Raw genomic sequence first — 18523 nt, forward strand, 5'->3', positions numbered from 1 at the left:
GGGGTGGGACTTTCTGTCTGGGTAGGCGCTTCCTGTTGCCCAAATCACAGCACTAAGACGACAACAGCCCTGACCCAGGTTATGTGACTGAGAACCTGTCTCTTCTCATTTCCCCAAATTAAGTCTTGTTTCTTGGCCTGGTGGAGTTTTCCCTCTGGGCCTCTGTGGGACCATCTGTTTTTCTGAAGGCGCTGTGGCTGGGGAAGGAGCTTGCTTCTTTTCTACGGGGAGGAAATGGGGTGGTGGTGAAACAGGAAACTCTGCTTTTCAGGGTCTGCCCCCCATGTCCGCGTGGTCACTGGCCATGAACTTAAGCATGGCTGAACACTGGGGTGTAAGTATCTTTTTGGTGACCGCAGGTGTCAACAAAGCATCAGACGGGGCTGAACAAAAAGGGATCCCACAGCAGGGTGCCGGAGCCACCTCCCCCGGGGACGGCCTGCAGGACCTTTCTGCTGATGGCCCTCGGACGGACGGGACGGACGGCCAGGGGAAGCCTGCGTCCTCTCCACTCGCTCCCCTGTGCTCTGAAGTCTTCTGGCTCCACCGTCTGTCTGTTGTGAAGCTAGAGTCACAACCCCCGGGCTTGTGGAGAAGCGGGTTCCCGGGAAATGCTGAGCCCATGGTCTGAGCCCTGGGAAGGGTCACCATGAAGGTTCCCAAAGAGGGGATGATCCAGATGCGCTTCCGTGTGGCCTCCGACACCAGCCGCTGTGACATCCCCTGACCTCGCAGCGTGGGCCTCATCTGGGCCAGGCTCTGGGGGACACGACGGTGAGTGAGATGCACCCAAAGGCAGGGGAGCCGGGCCGGGAAGCAAGGTCACAGCCCTGCGTGGTGAGCTCCCCCACAGGAAGGGAACACACTGGAGTACTGGGGGGCAGGGGGTGAGACTCTGAGCTGGCCTCTGATATGACAGCTCAGTGTAGCCGGTGATGTGGGGGACAGGAGGAGGAGGCCAGGGGAGAGGGCAAAAGAAGATCGTGCTGGGCTCAGAAGGTTCGGGGTGGTGCTGAAAGGACAGCGCCCGGCGTGGGCAGCGGCTGCCCCAGAGTCCCGGTGAAAGCTTTCTCCCCAAACTGGGGCTGGGCATTGAGTGCATCCGAATTTTTCCACTCCCCTTCTCTGGATCCCGTCAGAGCAGTCTTGGCAAAGATGAAAAAGCTTTTCCCATCTATTTTTAAATAAATGGAATTCCTGTCCCCTGCATGTGCTTCACTCTGATTGACTGTTGCCTAGGTGGCAGGGGTGGGGGCACTGGTGACCAGACTGCCGACGACAGTGCACAGCCCATGGTGTGCAAGACACAAAACTGAAAACACAAATGATCACGGAAAGGACACCCTAAACAGAGGAAGCAGAGGTTTTCCAACCTTGATGCGGTGTTCGCCTTCCAGAACCTCCAAGAGATGCGGTGAAGCTCTTGGTGCCAACGCCACTGTAGACAAGTGAGCAGGGGCTCGGGGAGGTGGGGGATGCCTGCAACCGAGCCCAGTCCCCTTCCAGCCCGGTGGGGGCTCCCTCTCAGCACCGCCTCCCCCAGGAGATCACGAAGGCAGCCAGGGGCCCCTCGGACCTCAGGGACGTACCCTCCTTTCTTCTCGCTCAGTGTCCTGGAACGCCGAGCCCAAATCTCGCTGCTGTCTCAATGCCCCTGCAAAGGTGACACCTTCATCCTCGGTGAACCACACCAACAATGGGCTCACGTTGCTCTCCCATACAACTCTGGGGAGGGGCTCCCCCAGGGAGGGACCATGCCCAGCCCAGGTGGCATCCCGGGGTCTGGGAGGCCTCCCTCAGCAGGAGGGGGTGGCCCAGCCCTCGTGGAGTCTGCACGTCTGAGTCACAGGTGTTTCGCCCAGTTTCTGAGGACTGAGCATGAGTGTCCCCCAGACGCCACCCCCGTGCAGACCCAGTGCGCGCGGGACGCAGTGGTCCCTTCTTCCCTTTCGTAATCCAGGCCCTCCTTCTCCTCCCTCAGCCTGGGCTCAGCGGGGGAGAACCCACCTAACGCTGGTGATTGTAGCTAGTGGCCAGGCGTGGAGGCAGGGAGGTGGGGGTCAGGGATGTGGCCCCTGGGATGCACCTGCGAGCACAGGTGTGGGTGTGGCATGTGCTGCACTCTCCCCAACATTCTAGATGACTTAGCCCTGTGCCTGCATTGTCCATTATGTTTTCTGCCCAACTGAAAAAAAACAAAACCAGGCCAGCGCCTTTGGAACCCAAAGGGCAAACAACACAGCTGACCTGGCGCCAGGGGTCCTGCATCAGCAGCCGAGTTACCGGTGAGGGCAGCACCAGCTACTAAACAGGGCCTTTCGCTTGGTAGATCCCACGATGCCGGGTGAACGTGGGAGGGGTCTGGGTGTAGTCAGGAGGGGCCCCTGAAGCCAACACCATCCTAGGTGTGCAGATGGGGGGTCCGGAGGGGGCATGGTGAGGAGCTGACAGCATCGAGTGTGCAGGGGCCCCTCAGGGGCTGAGGAATGAGCCCTTTGGGCTTCCAGCAGCAGGTTCCAGAGTGACCCCCCAGGACACCCATGGCTAGGGGAGGCCAATTCTGCCCACTCCCCGCCAAGGGGACATCCTGCCATCTGTGTCCAGAGCCTGCCCTCCTTTGTCCTGGACTGTGGCACCAGCGTCCCCACTGGCCTGAGGCCTAGGTCTTGCCCACTCTCCAACCCCCTGCCCCTGCCTCAGGCCTCTTTGGGGTCTACAGAACAAATCCCAGGCCCCTTGGGGGACTTCAAGGCTCCCCGGGGTGTCTCTCAGGTCTGAGCTTCCTGACCCCCCTTGCTCCTCTTCCTGCCAGGAATCCTCTGCAAACCCCCGCCTTTCCCCAGCTGTCTCCCTCTCGGGACGTCCTCTCCAAGGCCCAGTTCAGGCTACCTCTTAGGAAGGAAGTCTCCGCAGAGGCCTCCCTGCACAGCCAAGGGCCTGGGGTCTAAAGCGTCCTCATGCCTGGTCCATCTAGAGGCCAGGAGCATAAGGTCCCGGGGGGCTGGGCCTTCTAACAGAGAGCCTGGCCTCCCCCGCTCCAAGGTAAGAATTCAGCTGGGGCCAGGCCCTGGCACCGCACCGCCTGGGGATCCCAGGGAGAGCTGGGGTCTCTGCTCAGGCGTGTGCTTGCCTGGTCCTGCCCACCCAGAGGGGACCAAGGGGCCGGATTCCCTCGTCAGGGCACACGTGGCCGGAGGAGCGGGAAGAGGTCGGTGGGGTGGCGCAGCCCGATCCTCCCTCCTCTTTCTTCCCCCTCCTCCCCTCCCCTTCCCTCCCGCGGCCGGGGCGGCGGCGCAGGAGTTAACGGAGGGGGGGGGGCGGGGCGAGGCGGCGGGCGGAGCCGGCGCGGCCGCGGGCCAGGCGCCCAGGCGCGCGCGGAGCGCGGGGGCCGCAGCGTCCCCGCGGGCCCGACAGGAGCGCGGAGCCGCCGCCGCCGCCGCCGCCGCCTCCGCCTCGGCCATGCGGCTCCCGGGCCGGGGAACTGGGCTCGGGCCCGCGCCGCCCCCCGCGCGCCGCCCCCGCTGAGCCCGCGCCCGCCCGGGCGCCGCCCGGCACCATGGTGCAGAAGTCTCGCAACGGCGGCGTGTACCCTGGCCCGAGCGGGGAGAAGAAGCTCAAGGTGGGCTTCGTGGGGCTGGACCCCGGCGCGCCCGACTCCACCCGAGACGGCGCGCTGCTCATCGCCGGCTCCGAGGCCCCCAAGCGCGGCAGCATCCTGAGTAAGCCGCGCGCGGGCGGCGCGGGCGCCGGGAAGCCCCCCAAGCGCAACGCCTTCTACCGCAAGCTGCAGAATTTCCTCTACAACGTGTTGGAGCGGCCGCGCGGCTGGGCTTTCATCTACCACGCCTACGTGTGAGTGCCCACCCGGGCGGCGGGCGCGGGTCGCGACGCACCCGGGCGATCGGCCGCTGGCGGCCCGTGGGCGCGCAGCTGCGGGCTACGAGGGCCTCCGTGTGTGTCCGAGCGCCCGCGTCGGTCACACCGTGTGCCTGGGGTCCCTCGGTTCAAGCGAAGGGCAGAGGCTGGAGAGCGATTTTGGAGACATCTGGTTGGAAGGAGTTCTGGGGTCGGGGTGGGGGCGCCTGTCCCCCTCCCGCGCCCTCCAGCGGCCTGGTTGGGTTGCATCAGTCCCTCCCCCGCAGGATGGGGAGATGTGCAGCGCCCCAGCCTCCCCTCCTCAGCCCTGAGAGGCCCCTCCCCACGGCCACTGCACTGAACAAAGGGCCGACCAGGGAGGGAGGGCGGCGCTGCCCGTCCTGTCACTGGATCTGGACTCCTAGAGGGCCCCCTCTAGATGGGTTCCCTCAAAGAAGGGGAAATGGGGGGAGGGGCTGGCCAACCCTTCCCCATCCCCCCAAGCCGCTCACTCTCCTTCTAGGGTGAGCTTCTGGGGTGCTGAAATGGCAGAGGGGTCCCATCATTACTCTCCTCCCCCAGCCGTAGGCTGAGGGCAGTTAGTTGGCTGTCCTGCCCCGTGGTGCCTGCACCCACCCCTGGCCTGGCCTGCGTCGCCCCACCCGCCCCTCCACCCAGCACAGCCCTGAGCCCCTCTGCAGCTGCTAGCTGGAGGAGCAGGTGCAGGCCTGACGCCCCTGTGCGCATTCTGGGCTCCAGACCCCCTTTACTGCAGAGTGGACCCCCAGGAAGAGGGGTGCCACCATCCTGGGGCCGCCAGCCCTGGCCCTGGGAGGGCTGTCGGTGTCCCTGGGCCCATTGTTTAGGGAACTCCTGGCTCCTGAGGCAGGGCTGGTGGCCACAGGCCGGCATTGTGTGCACACGGGTGTTCGAGCGTGTGGCGTGTGTGTGTGTGCGCGCGCGCCCGTGCTGGTGGCGAGCACGGCCTCTGAGCCTACAGGCGCTCTCTCCCATCCCAGCTAGACTGGGCCCGGGACTCGGCCATTTTGTGAGAAAGAGGCATTTGGGGATGGGAGTGAGGGGTGGATTCTGGGAAACCATCTCCGACCAAGTGCCCACCTGGGATGAGGGGGTGTGTGCCCGTGAGTGTGCCTGTGACCTGTGAGCGTGTGCTCTGGACGGACCCTCTGTGGGTGGGGGAGAAGACCCTGGGAGGAAATGCCAAGCTGCTGGAGGGGTAGGTGTCCTGGGGGTCACCACAGCCCTGGAGGCCTCCTGGCCACTGTCCCCAGCCCCAGCGCTGAGCCACCCCGGGAGTCCCAAGAGGCAGAGGCTCCCCTGGCACTGTGTCAGCCCCCACCTGCCCCAGGGAGGTGACCTGGCTCTTCCCGGGGCGGACATGCCCAGGTGCGCTCTTCCTCCTTGGAAGAGCCCCGTGCCTCCTCTCTCTGCCGGGCGGGGGCCAGCTCTGGTCAGCCAGGTCCTGGCCCGAGGTGACCTCTGGTGTGTGGGCACAGCCCAGCGGTGCCCCCACTCCTGTCTGACGTGTGGTGCGGCTGCTGGAGGGTTTGCTGTGCTTTGGGCACGAAGGTCCCCGCCGGCAGCACTTCCCGGGTCCCCTCTGTGTGGCCTCTCCCTGCCCAGGCCTGAAGTGGCCGGCCCCTCTGTGCGTCCTGCGTCCTGGAAGCTGCAGCCTCCAGACCTGGGAGCAGAGCGTGGGGACTGGGGCCAGGCAGCTGCTCTCGGGCGTGGGTCTGCGTTGCCCGCCCCGCGGGAGTGCCCGAGTCGGGACAGGTGGGCCTGCAGTGTGTGCGGGTCCAGGGGTAGTGAATGGGGCACAGCTGCCCCTGCCCCCAGGGCACTGTGGAGGCTACCGCGTGGGGTCTCCACTCTCCCGGTGCTGCCCGGGGGTGCTCCTGAACGGTGACATCTCTGTCCCCCCCCGGGTCCCTGGGCCTGCATTCACTAGCTGTCCCCAGGCCCAGCCCATCCTTGGGGCCCAGCCCACTGGACTCAGGAGGCCTTCACTGTCCCCATGCTGGTCCCCAGTGGTGCGGCCTCCCCTGTGCACCCCCCGCCCCCTAGCAGGGGACTGGCCCTCGTCTGTTTGGTTTGTTGATTAAACCAGCTCAAGCCCCTCCTGAGCTGGGCCTGGGGGGGGCCGATGGGGGCAGGGAGTAGTCCCAGGGCTGGGGCAGGGCTGCCGTCCTGGGCCACCTTCCTCTGCCTTTTGCCACCAAAGCCTGGCTTCTGGAAGGCGGAGGTGTGCTGAGCCCTCCGGTTGTCAGAGGTGGGGAGGGAGGCGGCCGCCCTCTGGCCCCCGGGCTTGGTGGGCATCAGGCCAGGTGCCCCCCGCCCTTTGCGGAAGGGGCTGTCTTCACGGACGTGCCTCTGGGCCTGGAGCCATCGCCATCACCGCTTCTGCCTGTGAGCGGCTCCACAAGCACTTCTGGGGGCGGGAGGCTTCCCTGAGTCAGGGGGGATCCCGGACCAGCTGAGGGGAGCCCGCCCGGGCCACCCCTCCCAGCCCCGAGGCCCTTGCAGGGTCCATTCCTCTGCTCCGGCTGGAGAGAGAGAGAGAGCAGTCCCCGCTTGGGCAGGTCCCCGCCCCGCATGACTCCTCACCCAGATCTGGCTGGGATTCTGGGCGGGCAGGCTGGTGTCGTCCGCAGTGAGTGGGGGCCCTGTTGCGAGGAGCTGGGCCGTGTGGGGTGGGGAAGGGGTGCATCTCAGCTCCCCATTGCCTGCCCTTCACACCCCTAGGCAGGTCTCGGGGCTCCGAGGGTCTGTGCACCCCTAGAGCAGGGCGTCTTTACATGAGAGGATTTTCTAGCTACGGTCTAGAGTTTTCATGAGCTTCTCAGAGGGGGTGTGAGCCACAGAAAAGGCCCCAAACCACTTCAGGGATGCGTGTCCAGGCCAGTGAGGCCCCAGGGGCTACTCATCTGCTTCAGGCAAGCCCTCGGGGGTCCTTTGAGAGCCTGGGTTGGGCACGCTGCCCCCTGCCCTCTCGGGTGGGAGTGGCAGCTGCTCCATCATGGTGGGGGGGTGGGGGGATCTCCCCGAGGCTCAAGTTAGGAGGGGAGGGGAACCGCACGTCTTCTGGGCCGGCCCGCTGTCTGCTGGTCTCAGGGGTTTCTCACTTTGTGGCCCCATTTTCACTGGTGAGGAAACCGAGGCTGAGATGGTCGAGTTCCTGAGTTGCCCCACTCACGCCGGACAGAAGGGGTCTCTGCCCAGTGATGGGAGCTTGGGGTGCAGATCGGTTGACTTTTCCAACATCCAAAAGCCACTTGGAGTTGCCAGGTGAGACTGTGTTTGAAATAGGCGGGATGGAACATGCCGGTGACTGCAGGGCAGGGACTGGGCCCTGGAGGCCGGGGCTCGCCTGAGCGGCTCACTTTTGTGAGCTGCCTTCTCTCGGGCTGGTCCAGCGAGCCCCCTCCGTCCTCGGATGGCGTCCAGGTGGGTCTCGGGGGGCCTCCGACGTTTCGGGGCCTGTGGCTGGGGGCAGCGGGATGGGGGCCTGGGGCCTCAGGGCCCTGCTGCAGTCCCTTGCGTGGCCTCGGATAACCCAAGTGGGGTTCCACATTTGGTCACGGGCAGGCCGCCCGCTGCCCCCTCTCACCTGTCCGCCCTCGGGTGGGCAAGTGTGGGCCCACGTGCTGGCCTCTCTTTTCCTCGGTGTGACTGCATTGGGGGGCATGGGGGGGCCCAGAGCAAGTGGCCAGGGTGTCTGCTTCTGAGAGGAGACTGGGGTCTGAATGGCTGTATTCTCAGCTTCTTTCAGCTCCCAGACCTCGCTGCAATCCTGGGGAGGAAATGTCTATTGATTGAAGAGTTGGAGAATCTTATGGAAATTTCCCCAAAGGTGAAAACGATAGGAGGGTTGTGGTTTCCAGGGAAACCAGGGCTCAGCAGACCGTCCCCGGCCGGCTGTCTGGAGACCTCAGGCCTCCTTGTAGGATTTCTCACCCACAATAAGACAATGAAGTGTTTCTTAATCACGGTGTCTAATTACACTGTCGTGAATCCCCGCAAACGGTCTGTGTCCTCAAGGTAATGGGGTCCGTAGGAAGCTCCGTTCATGACAGTTTCACAGATCAGAACAAAGAAAAATCTCTGTTTTGTTAGAAACCAGTGCAAGTCAAACATTGAAACTAGTCTCTACGGAGTCTTCGACGTGGGCACCGCCTCTGAAAACACCTAAACCCGGAATGATTGTGAAGAGACGGGATTGTTTCCAAGAGCGAAGCCCGAGTCTGGTGGTGGAGAGAGTGTCTGGGGGGGAGGGGTTCTTCCCGACTCGTTTTCGTCAGTAAATGAATCCTAGGCTGTGTTAATCTCTGCGCTCCTGCTTGCCCGCGATGAGGCCCGGCGTCTGCTTCTAGGCATTGCTCACAAGGTGTCCTGAGTCCGTCCTGGTGAGCCCACCCGGCTGCCCCCACCCCCGGAAGCTGCGTTCTGAATGCCCCGGAGGAGGAACAGGGTCCAGAGGACCAAGAGTTCTCTGGGGCCTTTCATGGAAGGTGCTGAGGGCCAGGGTGGCGGTGGGGGACCCCGCGGAGGGCCGAGCCTCCGTCCGCAAAGGACGGGCAGGGACGTGCTGCGGGCGTTCCGGGCCTGCCGTTCCTCTCCTTGCGGTGGACGGGAGGGGTGGGGCTGGGGGCCAGGCCTGGGGCTCGCGATGCTGGGTGGGCCCTGGGCTGGAGGCTTCTGCCCCTTCCTGAGGCAAGGCTTGTGAGAGACATTGGCCTGTGTCCGATAGCCTCATTATAAACCGTGCTGCCTGGCTTACCTCGTAGGCGGGTCATTTGAAACGTTCTCGAGTGTAAATGGAGGATCTTCCCTGCGTGGAAATCGCCGGGTACGTGCCTCAGTCACAGACGTCACCTCGTCACCCCCACGCCCCCGTCAGGTGTGGTGTGAGGTTATAACCGGTGATGGTTCAGAGGGCGCGTGTGGGCAGAGGATGGCAAGCCGTGGGGACCGTGGGCTCTGGGTGGGCCTGGCGGGGATCCGGCCTGCACTGCCGCTCCTGGCCTGAGGGCCCTGTGTCCCCTCCTCTGGGACGTGGGGACACAGCTCTGTGCTCGTCTCCTGTGAATCACTCAGCACAGTGCTCGGAGCGTGTGACATTCATGGGGTCCTGGCCGCGTTGTTTGTCACTCAGCAAGGAGGAAGACCAGGCGGAGGGAGGTTGGCGCGTCTGGGACAGCACCCTGGGCCGTCCGCCCTCTGCGCGGCCCGGGTACGTTCTCAGTCCCATCGGCCAGTGGCTGGGCCTGGATGGAGGCGTTTGGGGCTGCTGTGAACATGGCCGCGTGATTAGACACGGGGCCCCCGTCTGAAGCTGCGTTTGTCCAGGAGGACTGGCTGTTTTCCTAAAGGACCTCACTGTTCTACAGCTGCCCGGGTATTGGGAGAGGTCTTCCTTCCACGGCTGAAGGGTCTCAGCACCCTGAACCTCCAAGCATGGAGGCCAGAACGGTTTTGGCTTGGAAAGGACCATTGCAAGCGGGTTGTACCAATGGACCCCCAGACCGTAAAGGGGACCTCAGGTTTCCACATGGGCTGCGTCCTGCTGAGCTGCACCCCCTCCTAAGCTGTCGTGTGGTGACTTAGCGTCACGTGGGCCGCCAGGCTGAGCCCACCTCCAGACGGCGCTGCCCCGGAGCATGGGAGGCTCCTTCTGGCACGGCCACTCCCTTCTGAAGGCTGGTGCCTGCTGCGCTTTCCAACAGCGGTTTGCCGACAGCTCTGCGGCGTCGGGAAACGGGCCTCACCTGTGCCATGCCGTTCCCTCCCAGCTGTGGGGCACCCGGCCAGCAAGCCCGGGCCCGCTTGGTGGAAAGAAGAGGGGCGTGCAGCCCCGAGGTTGTCCCCCAGGGACTCTGCCTTCCATGCTGAGGGGAGGGTTTGACGAAGCTGCCCCCGGCCCCCCAGGCCCTCTTTCCACTTTTCTGCAGGCGGCCGTGGCCCGATGACCGCTCTCAGCTTGCTCCCCTGGCAGCTGGTGGGGCGGCGGTGAACCCCCAAAACCCCTCTTGGTGAGGTGGGTGCGTGCAGGAGGGGGTCAGGGCAGAGAGAGGACTATTTCTAAAGCCTGTCTGTTCCTCGTGTGAATTAAGACAGCCATGGCCAGAGTTGGAGGGAGGTGGTCCAGGGGCTGTTTTGCAAACGGTCTGGAGTTAGGAAGAGGGCTGGTCTTTGTTGTTTGAAGCTGGGCTGCACCAAGCTTTTAATTCATCCAGGAGGAAGCAGGGCTGGGGATGCCTGGGTCTTGGAGCCCCTGGGTGGGCAGCTCTGGGGCCTGTGTGCCTCCCAGTGGGGGCTGCAGGGCCCACATTCCTCAGTTTGCCCTAGTGCGTTTGGGTGGCTTCATCCACAGCCCAGCCAGAGCCCCGGGGGATGCAGGCCTCAGAGTTCCCTATTGTGAAGGCCTGGGTTCGGCAAGTGAGGGTTCCGTCATGCAAAGGGGGTTCCCCGGGGAACGGGCAGGATGGTGCCTGCCGAAGGGAGAACAGGGACAGCAGCAGGACTTATACCAGGTGTCATGACGCTGCAGGGTGGGGCGGAGGAGAGCCGGGCTGAGTAACGGACCCAAACGCACGCTGGTGAGCGGGGCCAGCAGCGCTCAAGGCCGGCAGAGGCTGGGTGAGGGCTGTGCCTTCTCCAGCAGCCCCAAGGACAGTGGGGAGACCCCTGGTCTGGGGAGGTACCCACCCACGAGGGGGCTCTCGCTTCTTCTCGGCCACCAGCTGCCCAGAGCCTTGGTCCCACTGCCCAGCAGCTGGGATCGGCCAAAGGGAGGGCACGCTGGAGCGGGCAGGCCTTTTCCGGCAGCTCCTTGCAGAGGCCGTGTTGGCTCCACTTGGTTGAGACGTGAGGGTGGGTGTGTTCCAGCCGCCAGCCCTGAGTCTGACCTTCGTCTCCAGGATGTACTCAGAGCTGAGCGTCCTTAGACTCTGCCAGCTACCCAGCTTGAGTAAAATTAGGTCTTTAATTTTTTCAGATTACCCGGAATAATTTTTTAAAAATATTTATTTATTTGGTTGTGCTGGGTCTTAGTCGCAGCATGTGGGCTCCTTAGTTGCGAACTCTTAGTTGCAGCGTGCATGTGGGATCTAGTTCCCTGGCCAGGGACCGAACCCGGGCCCCCTGCATTGGGACCACAGAGTCTCAGCCACTGCGCCACCAGGGAAGGGCCCTGGAATAATTCTGTAAATGTACAGAACCGCATTTGTTCCAGAAAGTCCTACTCGGAGTCATTGGAAACAGCGTCTCCAGAGATCCCTTAATCGTCTGTTGTGGTGACAGGTCTCAGCTCCCAGGTTGTTCCTGGCTGTCTGCTGCGTGTGCCCCCGCCCAGGCCCCTCCCTCCTCCAGGTCCTGTCTGGTCCGCCCCTTCCTTCCCTGGGGCCTCAGTCTTGACCTGACTAGAGAGCTTAGAACTTTTGGGTTTGCTTTTACATTTAGGCTTGGAAAAAAATCTTTGAAGGGTTTGTCTGAGGAAAAGGCCAGTTCCTCCTGGGATTCCAGGCTTTGGGGGAGGAAGCGGGGGCGGGGGGGGCAGTGGGATGTGGAAGTGGGAGGAGCCTGGGTGAGCACCTGCTGATCTATTTCTGTTCCGGGGAGCAGGGCTCTGAGCAGGGCCTGGCTGGTCCACTGGCGTTTATAAGTCTGTTCTCCCCAGAGACCAAGCCTTGATGTGGGATGTGGTGGCAGCACCGGGATGGGCCCTCCAGGAGGAGGGCAGGGCCCGACCTGGGGTTCCGACTTTCACCCGGAGGAACAGGAAGTGAGAGCATTTGGAGCTCAGCCTCTGGCAGGGGTGACCAGGGTGAGCCGATGCAGGACTGGCGTGTAGGGCGCTGGCCACGGTCCTGATCACGAGCCCACGGTCGTCTCTCCAAGTGAGCTCCGTGCAGGACCATGGAAAGTGGGGAAATTTGCCCACCACTGGCTGGCCTGGGGAAGGGGCTCTTGGGGCAGGCGCCCGGCCACCCCTCATCTGGACCACTTGCTTCCGTCTCCCGATTCGGCCTTTTGTGCTCACAGAGCTCTTTCCTCCTTGGTTAATGTTCTCCAAGACGGTCCTCTCCGATTTGTGTGGTGTGATTAGCCGAGAGCTGAATTAATATCGTGTGGACGGAAATCCAGTGTTCCAGGCCAGGCGGTGGGCAGACAGCACTGCGCGGTCTGAGCGAGAGGGGCTGGCGGCCTCTTAGAGAAACACCTGGTTATGGTCCCTTATCTTTTCTGACTATGAAAGTTACACACGTCCACCGTAGGAAACGGAGGAGATGCAGAAAACCTGAGGAGGAGCGTTTGTCTTTCCCGACTTACTTCCGAGCATCTGTGCCTGTCTCTGCGTTTCTTAAAGGAGATCGGATTCAGGCTCTGTCATCCTCCTCTGTGCTAACCGTGTGTGGTGGGGATTTTCCCGTGGAATCAGACAAGTCTCTGCTGGACGCGTGCTGGGCTTTGTCTCTGTCGTCAGGGCTGCTGGTGCCCCTGGGGTCGGGGGAGAATGAGGTGGCCCTGTCACTGAACCCTCACCCTACGCCCTCGGTGGCTTACGGCTGGGGAGCAGACAGCGCCTCTGGCCTGGAGAAGGACCCCAGGCAAGCACATGCCTGGTGGCCCCCCGGGGTCAGGACCAGGGCTCGTCCAGGAGGGGGCTTGTTAAAACGAGGTCCTGCCCATGGCTGAGCCCTCCGTTGCTGTCGCTGGAGGTGTGCAAATGGAGGCCGGCAGAACACCAGGAGTGTTTTTAGGAGACCACTGAGCTATGAGCCGTGGGGCACGGGGGGAGTGGGCCAGCCCGAGAGCCGCTTGGAGGGTGTTCAGGAAGAGTCCGGGGGAGCAGGCCTGGCCGTGCTGTCGACCTGGGGAGGCGGGTCTGTGAGGGTCCCTGGTGTGGGGGTACCCTGAGCACCTGCATGGGGTCCTGTGCTCACGAAGGGGATGTCAGATGCCGGGGGTGGTCCAAACTGACCCCTCGTGGGGGGAGGAGCACCTCTCCCCCAAAAGATGGTATTTGCCCTGGGTCCTGACCTCAGAGGCCTGTCCACGGCAGTGCCTCCCTCGGGGGACCCCTCCCCTCCTCACCCCTCTCCTGCGCAGGCTTCCATGTGGTGGGGCTACGGGACCCGCAGGGCCGGAGTCAGACACGGTGACTGTTTCGTCAGGCCAGCTCCCTGGACAGAGCCCGGCACTCGAGGGACCCCAAAGGTGGCTGCGCTGGGGGTGTGTGTGGCAGGCCTGGGGGACGCACCCCAGGACGGGGACCCCCAGAATGAGCCGGGGCCGGGGGAGACCAGGACTTACAAGGACAGAAGAGCTCAGTGTGGACCATGGAAGAAAACACACCTGGAGGGGGACCCCCGCCCCACAGCTCAGGAAATCACCCAGCCAGCGGTTGCCTGCTCCCCACGTGTGCATGCTAAGGCGTCCCAAGGGGAGGCTGGGGCCCTCCTTGCCCCCCAAGAGGCCTCAGAGCAGTGTCCTTCCTTAAAGGATGGGGTCAGGTCCCCTGCCGGCGGGGGGTGCGGGGAGCAGTGTGGGCAGAGGGGTGGGCTCTCCCACCCACATCTGTGCGGACGCAGAGGGAAGCTGAGGCACAGGTGGGGAGGGCTTGCCTGGGCACAGACGGGCGGATGGGCTTTACCCTCTGCTTCAGTCCCTGACAACCTGGCCTGTTTCTCTTTTTTTCTTTAATTGAGGTGAAATCCACAGAATGTGCAATTATTCAATTTAACTTAATTCAAGGGAGGCCTCAAATGCCAAGGCCGGAGCCGGACCTTCCCAGGATCTGGGACTTCCTGGGTTGGGGCCTGTAAGGTCTGGGGCGTTTACTGAGCACTTACTTGCCGCGTACGGGGGTCCTGAGTGCCCGCCTGCTTCACCCCCTATGGCCCAGGCTCGGGTGGGTGCTTCCGAGAACCTTCCATTCTCCCGTCAGCAGGCTCAGACAGGGCCTGGCGGAACTGCAGTGGGCCTGGGTGGGCGGGCCTCGTTTCCAGGGTAGGGTCTGCACACGGCCTCCCGCTCCCTCCGGCCGTGGCGGGATCTCAGAGCGATTCCTCGCGTCTGGTTTGCGCCCGGAGCAGCCGTCAGGAGTCCGGGCTTCCTGCCCCCCAGAGACTGGCAGTGGCACCAGGTAGTGGAGGCAGAGCAGTTCATTAGGGGTGAAATTAGATTCCGGGCTGCAGCGCCAACTGCAGTCCTGATGGACGAGGCAGCGGGAGGTTCCCCGGGGACCCGGTGCGGGAGCTCGGGCCTCACGCTGGCAGCTCCTCCCCCCGACCTCCCCTGGGCTCCCGGGCCACCCGGCCTTATCGGGATGGACATTATTCTGGGGAGACCCCACCAGTGGAAGCGGTGCTCAGGCTCGGCCCCGCGCGGCCACGGTGAGCTGCCTCACAGCCTCTGTTTTCTCATCTGTAAAACGGATGAGCATCTTCTTCCAATCCGCTGGGTTGTCGCCTGCCTGGTGCCTAGCTGAATTGTAGCCTGGGGGGTGGTGCTTGATGTCAGGGACCCCTCCCCATCCTCCTCTCCCGGCTCTGCCAGCCAGGGGCTGGGGGTGAGCAAGTGGGGTGCTGATAACACGACTTCCCTTCCTCCCAACCCTGCCATTCGCTTATAAAAGGTGTATTTCACTAAATATGTAAAATGAGATGAATAATCCCAGTCATCTCCCAACTTAGTCTTGGAAGGGAGCGAGGGAGTCTGGGCTGTGGGCCAGCACCATGGCACCCACCCTGGTGCCCTCCCAACAGTGGAAACCAGACGTGGGAATGAGGTGGCAGAGGCTTTGTCACGTTTTCCGGAAAAGAAATATTCCCTACAGTCAGATGGGGGGGCTGGGGTGGGAGGGGAGAGCCGAAAGCAGTGGGGTCTCCCTCTGGAGGTGGGGGCTGCCCCTCCTGAGATGGCGGGGCAGGCACAACGCACACGTGTGCACCCAGGACCTGTGGCACGGCTGTGGGTGGGCTGACCGCCTCGAGGGGTGTTGTCAGGCCTTGACTGGGGGGCTCCCCTGGCCGATGCCCAAGCCTCCACCACCCTCAGTCCCTCCCGTCACCTCCCGCCTGCCCTGTCTCTCCATGCGTCAAAATCCCTACACTCAGGACCCTGCCGTGCCTCCACCTGTTTCAAAAGAGGGGTCCATCTCTGCCCAGAGCTCAGGCTATGGAAGTCCCTCCTGATGTCTGACTGAGGTCTGTCCTGCTGCTGTGGATCCTGCAGTGCTGGGGTCAAGCCCACCTTTTGGCCACTCGTGAACTGGGGGGCGCAGGCCTGGGTGTGCATCTGGGATGTGGTTCTGTCGCTCACTTTCCGGGTGGCCTACCTCCCCCCTGCCCAGCTGAGCAAGGTCTGAGGTCCCTGGCTGCCCTGCCCCTCCGCCTGACCCCCGTCACAGCCCCTGGAATCTGGGGCTGGGGACCAGCTGCTTGAGCTGCTCATCTCCTTGGCAACCGCTGCCAGGGAAGCATCCTGACGTTGAATTCATTATCATAATTAGCCACCATGTTCTGCCTTTGGAGCCACCTCCTGCCTCCCCTCCTTTCTTTTCCTGCAGCCTGGACAGTTCCCAGGCTGGAGGGCGAGAGAACTCCCCTCCCCCAGGGCCCTGGGGCCTCGGCCCCGGTGTTGGGGAGATGTACAGGATGGTGCTGGCCATTGAGCTGAACCTTGCAGCAGGGGGACGCGTCTCCCAGCCTGTGGGCGGGTGGAACTGCTCACCGGTCCCATCTGGGGAGGAAGCGGACGCAGCTACTAGCCACCACGTCCTCTGGGGCCTGGGGGGTCAGTGCTCAGCACACAGCTTGCCTACCGGGGCCTCCCAGTGGTGCTGGCGGCGTCCACCCTGCACCTCCCCAGTGCCTCTCCAAAGGAGGAGAGGGGAGGAGGGGGGGTCCCTTTGATCCACAGCTGCCAGCTCCCATGAGCCTGCCAGGAGCCAGAACCCAGGTCACCGAGGCAAGAGAGGTCTTTGGGAAGGAAGGCCCCTGCCTGGCTCAGATTCCCCAGGGTCTCCAGGACGCTCTGGTGCCCAGGGCCCCAGCATAACTGCAGCGGGCGACCCCGCGATGGGCCTCAGGGCTGGGGGTGATCACCTGCGTCGTCCTGTGGGAGGGCTGGCTCCCCCACCCCCCGGCTCCCCGCGGCTGGGCCCCAGGGAAGTGTCTCCTGTAATGGAGGATGCCGTGCCGGGGACCACGAGGCCGGAGGCGGAGCTCCCTCCAGCCTTGCGGGACGGGTGTGGGCTTCAGAGGTCTCTGGGCCCGGGATGCGGCTGTGTTCTGGGCAGGGGTGGTCGCCGGTCACAGGGTTACCCGCAGACAAGAGGGGACCTGGAAGTAAGTGCCTTTTCCCCATCATGGCTGCCTGTGAGTGGCCGAGGGGTGGGGAACATCACTGCCCTTTGGAGTTGTCCCTCTCTTGATCTGCGGGGGCCCTGCCTGCACCTGGAGGCATGGCTGGGGTGCCCGCTGCCCGTGGGAGTCTGCTGCCCGCCTCTCCTTCCTCCTTGTTATGTGGGTGTGCTGGCCTCTTTCTGGAGTGTCCATCCTGCTGCATCCCCTGCACACCCCAGGCGGTGCCATCTGTGGCCATCTGTGCCAAAACATCAAAAACAAAACTTGGAATGCCGCTGGCACTTCCTGGGGCGGGGCCGCTGGGGAGGTTCCCAGCTTGGGCCGCAGGTTTGACTCCTGAACTGCTGGTGGGGCTCCCGCTGCCTGCTGGGAAGGGCTGTGCTTCGTGCAGCGTGCCCTGGCCATTCTGGAAGGTTCCGAGATGCTGGTCAGAGCGCCCTGGGGAGGCGGGGCTGAGAGGGCCTGGTCACCTTGGGACCTGGGTCTTTCCTGTTTTTCTTTAGAGGAATGTTTTTATACAGCATGAGGAGCTGGCCTTCGTGGGCGCAGCCCTGGACTCAGTCTCCCTGACAGGTGACGATGGCGTCAGGCATCCCGGGGCCCCGATCTCCAGTCTGGTCAGACCTGCCCGCTGCCGGGTCCTGGACACACTGTCTCCCCCTCTCCCCCCGCCCCCCCACCTGGCGCCACTCCACTTGCCATTCCCTCTGCCAGGAACACTTTCCCTTCTCTGTTGGCCCCACCAGCTCTTCATCCTGCAGTGTTGTGGACACCTCCTCAGGGAAGCCCGCCATGTTATGCGCCCCCCGGCTCCTGCGCCCAGTGCTGAGCTGAGCTGCGTCCAGGTGCCCCATCTGAGATGGGGGTCCTGCCAGTCTCTCCCACCGCCCAGGCCCCGGGGTCCTGACTCACCACCCTGGGATCTCCTCTGACCCTGGCAGATTCTCTCTGGGCACGTGGGCTCCTTCCCACCGCAGGCAGAGAATTATGAGTATGAGGCACATGAGACATCTGGACATTTTTTCCCCCAGGGCTCAGCTAATTGAATAAATTGGCTAATGAGCAAAGGAAATTAATTGAGGTTTTGAAACGTGACCGTTTCCCCGCGTGCGTTTTGTCTGCGCCAGCGGCCTCCGTTATCCGTCCGTAGCGCCTCTGCCCTGGAGCTGGGGGTGCATCTGGAGACATCCTCGGGGCCACACTCTGGGGAGGGGCCGCATGTGGAAGCGGGTCTGCGCCTCTCTGGGCCCGGTTGTCAGGCCTCTGGGGCACATGGGCAGGGCCGCCGCTCAGTGACGCAGGCTGGGCTGGGCTGGGCAGGGTAGGGCCCGAGTCACTGTCACTGTGGCCCAGCTGAGGCTGGACCACGTGGCTTTGGCTCTGAAGGGTCTCACCTCCCCTCCTCCACCACTACCACGGAGGATGGTGGTCTCGACTCCCTGGGGTGATGGGGGTGTCCCAGTGGTGATGAAGTGGGAGGGGCGTGGTGTGCGGTCCCCGCCCAGCTTCCCGTACCAGGTGCCCTGTGCCTCAGGAGGCCTGGACCCTGTCCTCAGCCCTCGGGGGCTCTGCTCCCTGGGACCCCAGCCCCACCCTGTCCGCTCTGGCTGGACACCTGCTGCCCATCAGCCCCCGGCTCCGTTAGTGCCCCCGCCAGCACCGCCTGCAGACACAGGTCCGGCGGCCAAGGGCGCTGGGACGGTGTGTGTGAGGCTGGTGTGAACCGGGAGACAGGGAGTGTCTACTTCGGGGCCTGGCGAGGAAACAGCTGTGGATGAGGAGAGGGGTGACCGCATACGGGGTGCCCTGCGTGGGCGCGGGCTGTGCGGCTCGCTCATTTCTTGTTTGCCCAGGGGCCCAGAAGGCGCTGTCCCCCGTTAGTGGTCCCTCTGAGAGGGACGTTGGACGTTGGCGGGGGGAGCACGGTGGGCATCCTGGAGAGCAGCTGGGCCCAGTCATCACTGTGGAGCCCTGGGCTGCCCGTGCCCGCTGCTCTGCCCTGTGCCTTCCCGCGCCGGCTGGGTGCCCGGCCTGGCTGACCGCCCTCTGCTCCGGCCCCCAGGTTCCTGCTGGTCTTCTCCTGCCTCGTGCTGTCTGTGTTCTCCACCATCAAGGAGTACGAGAAGAGCTCGGAGGGCGCGCTCTACATCCTGGTGGGTCCCGTAGGTCGGCGCAGACGGGCCTGATGGTGGCGGAGCCCGTGGGCGGCAGCCTGTCCCCGGTCCCGTTGGTCTGATCTCCCAGACGCCACCGGCAGGGACCCCCGTCCTCCTGGCACC

The 18523-nt window shown here is 63.8% G+C and overlaps 1 protein-coding gene across 11 annotated transcripts in view; it reads left to right on the top strand.

Moving 5' to 3' along the window:
* Nucleotides 1-3490: 3490 nt before the first annotated feature.
* The window catches only part of KCNQ2 (potassium voltage-gated channel subfamily Q member 2), a 48524-nt gene continuing 33491 nt past the window's right edge, over nt 3491-18523 (top strand). For 6 of the 11 annotated variants that reach the window (XM_082360067.1, XM_082360073.1, XM_082360074.1 and 3 more), the window contains exons 1-2: nt 3492-3852; nt 18307-18397. In XM_082360067.1, coding sequence (XP_082216193.1) covers nt 3557-3852; nt 18307-18397 — 387 coding nt within the window. In that variant the 5' untranslated portion in view covers nt 3492-3556. Of the gene's footprint in view, nt 3853-18306; nt 18398-18523 lie in introns of all 11 variants that reach the window. The other 5 variants (XM_082360076.1, XM_082360077.1, XM_082360068.1 and 2 more) reach the window with 2 other exon arrangements.

The sequence above is a fragment of the Balaenoptera borealis genome, assembly GCF_965194805.1.
Source record: "Balaenoptera borealis genome assembly, chromosome: 16".
In the NCBI taxonomy this organism is placed as follows: domain Eukaryota; kingdom Metazoa; phylum Chordata; class Mammalia; order Artiodactyla; family Balaenopteridae; genus Balaenoptera; species Balaenoptera borealis.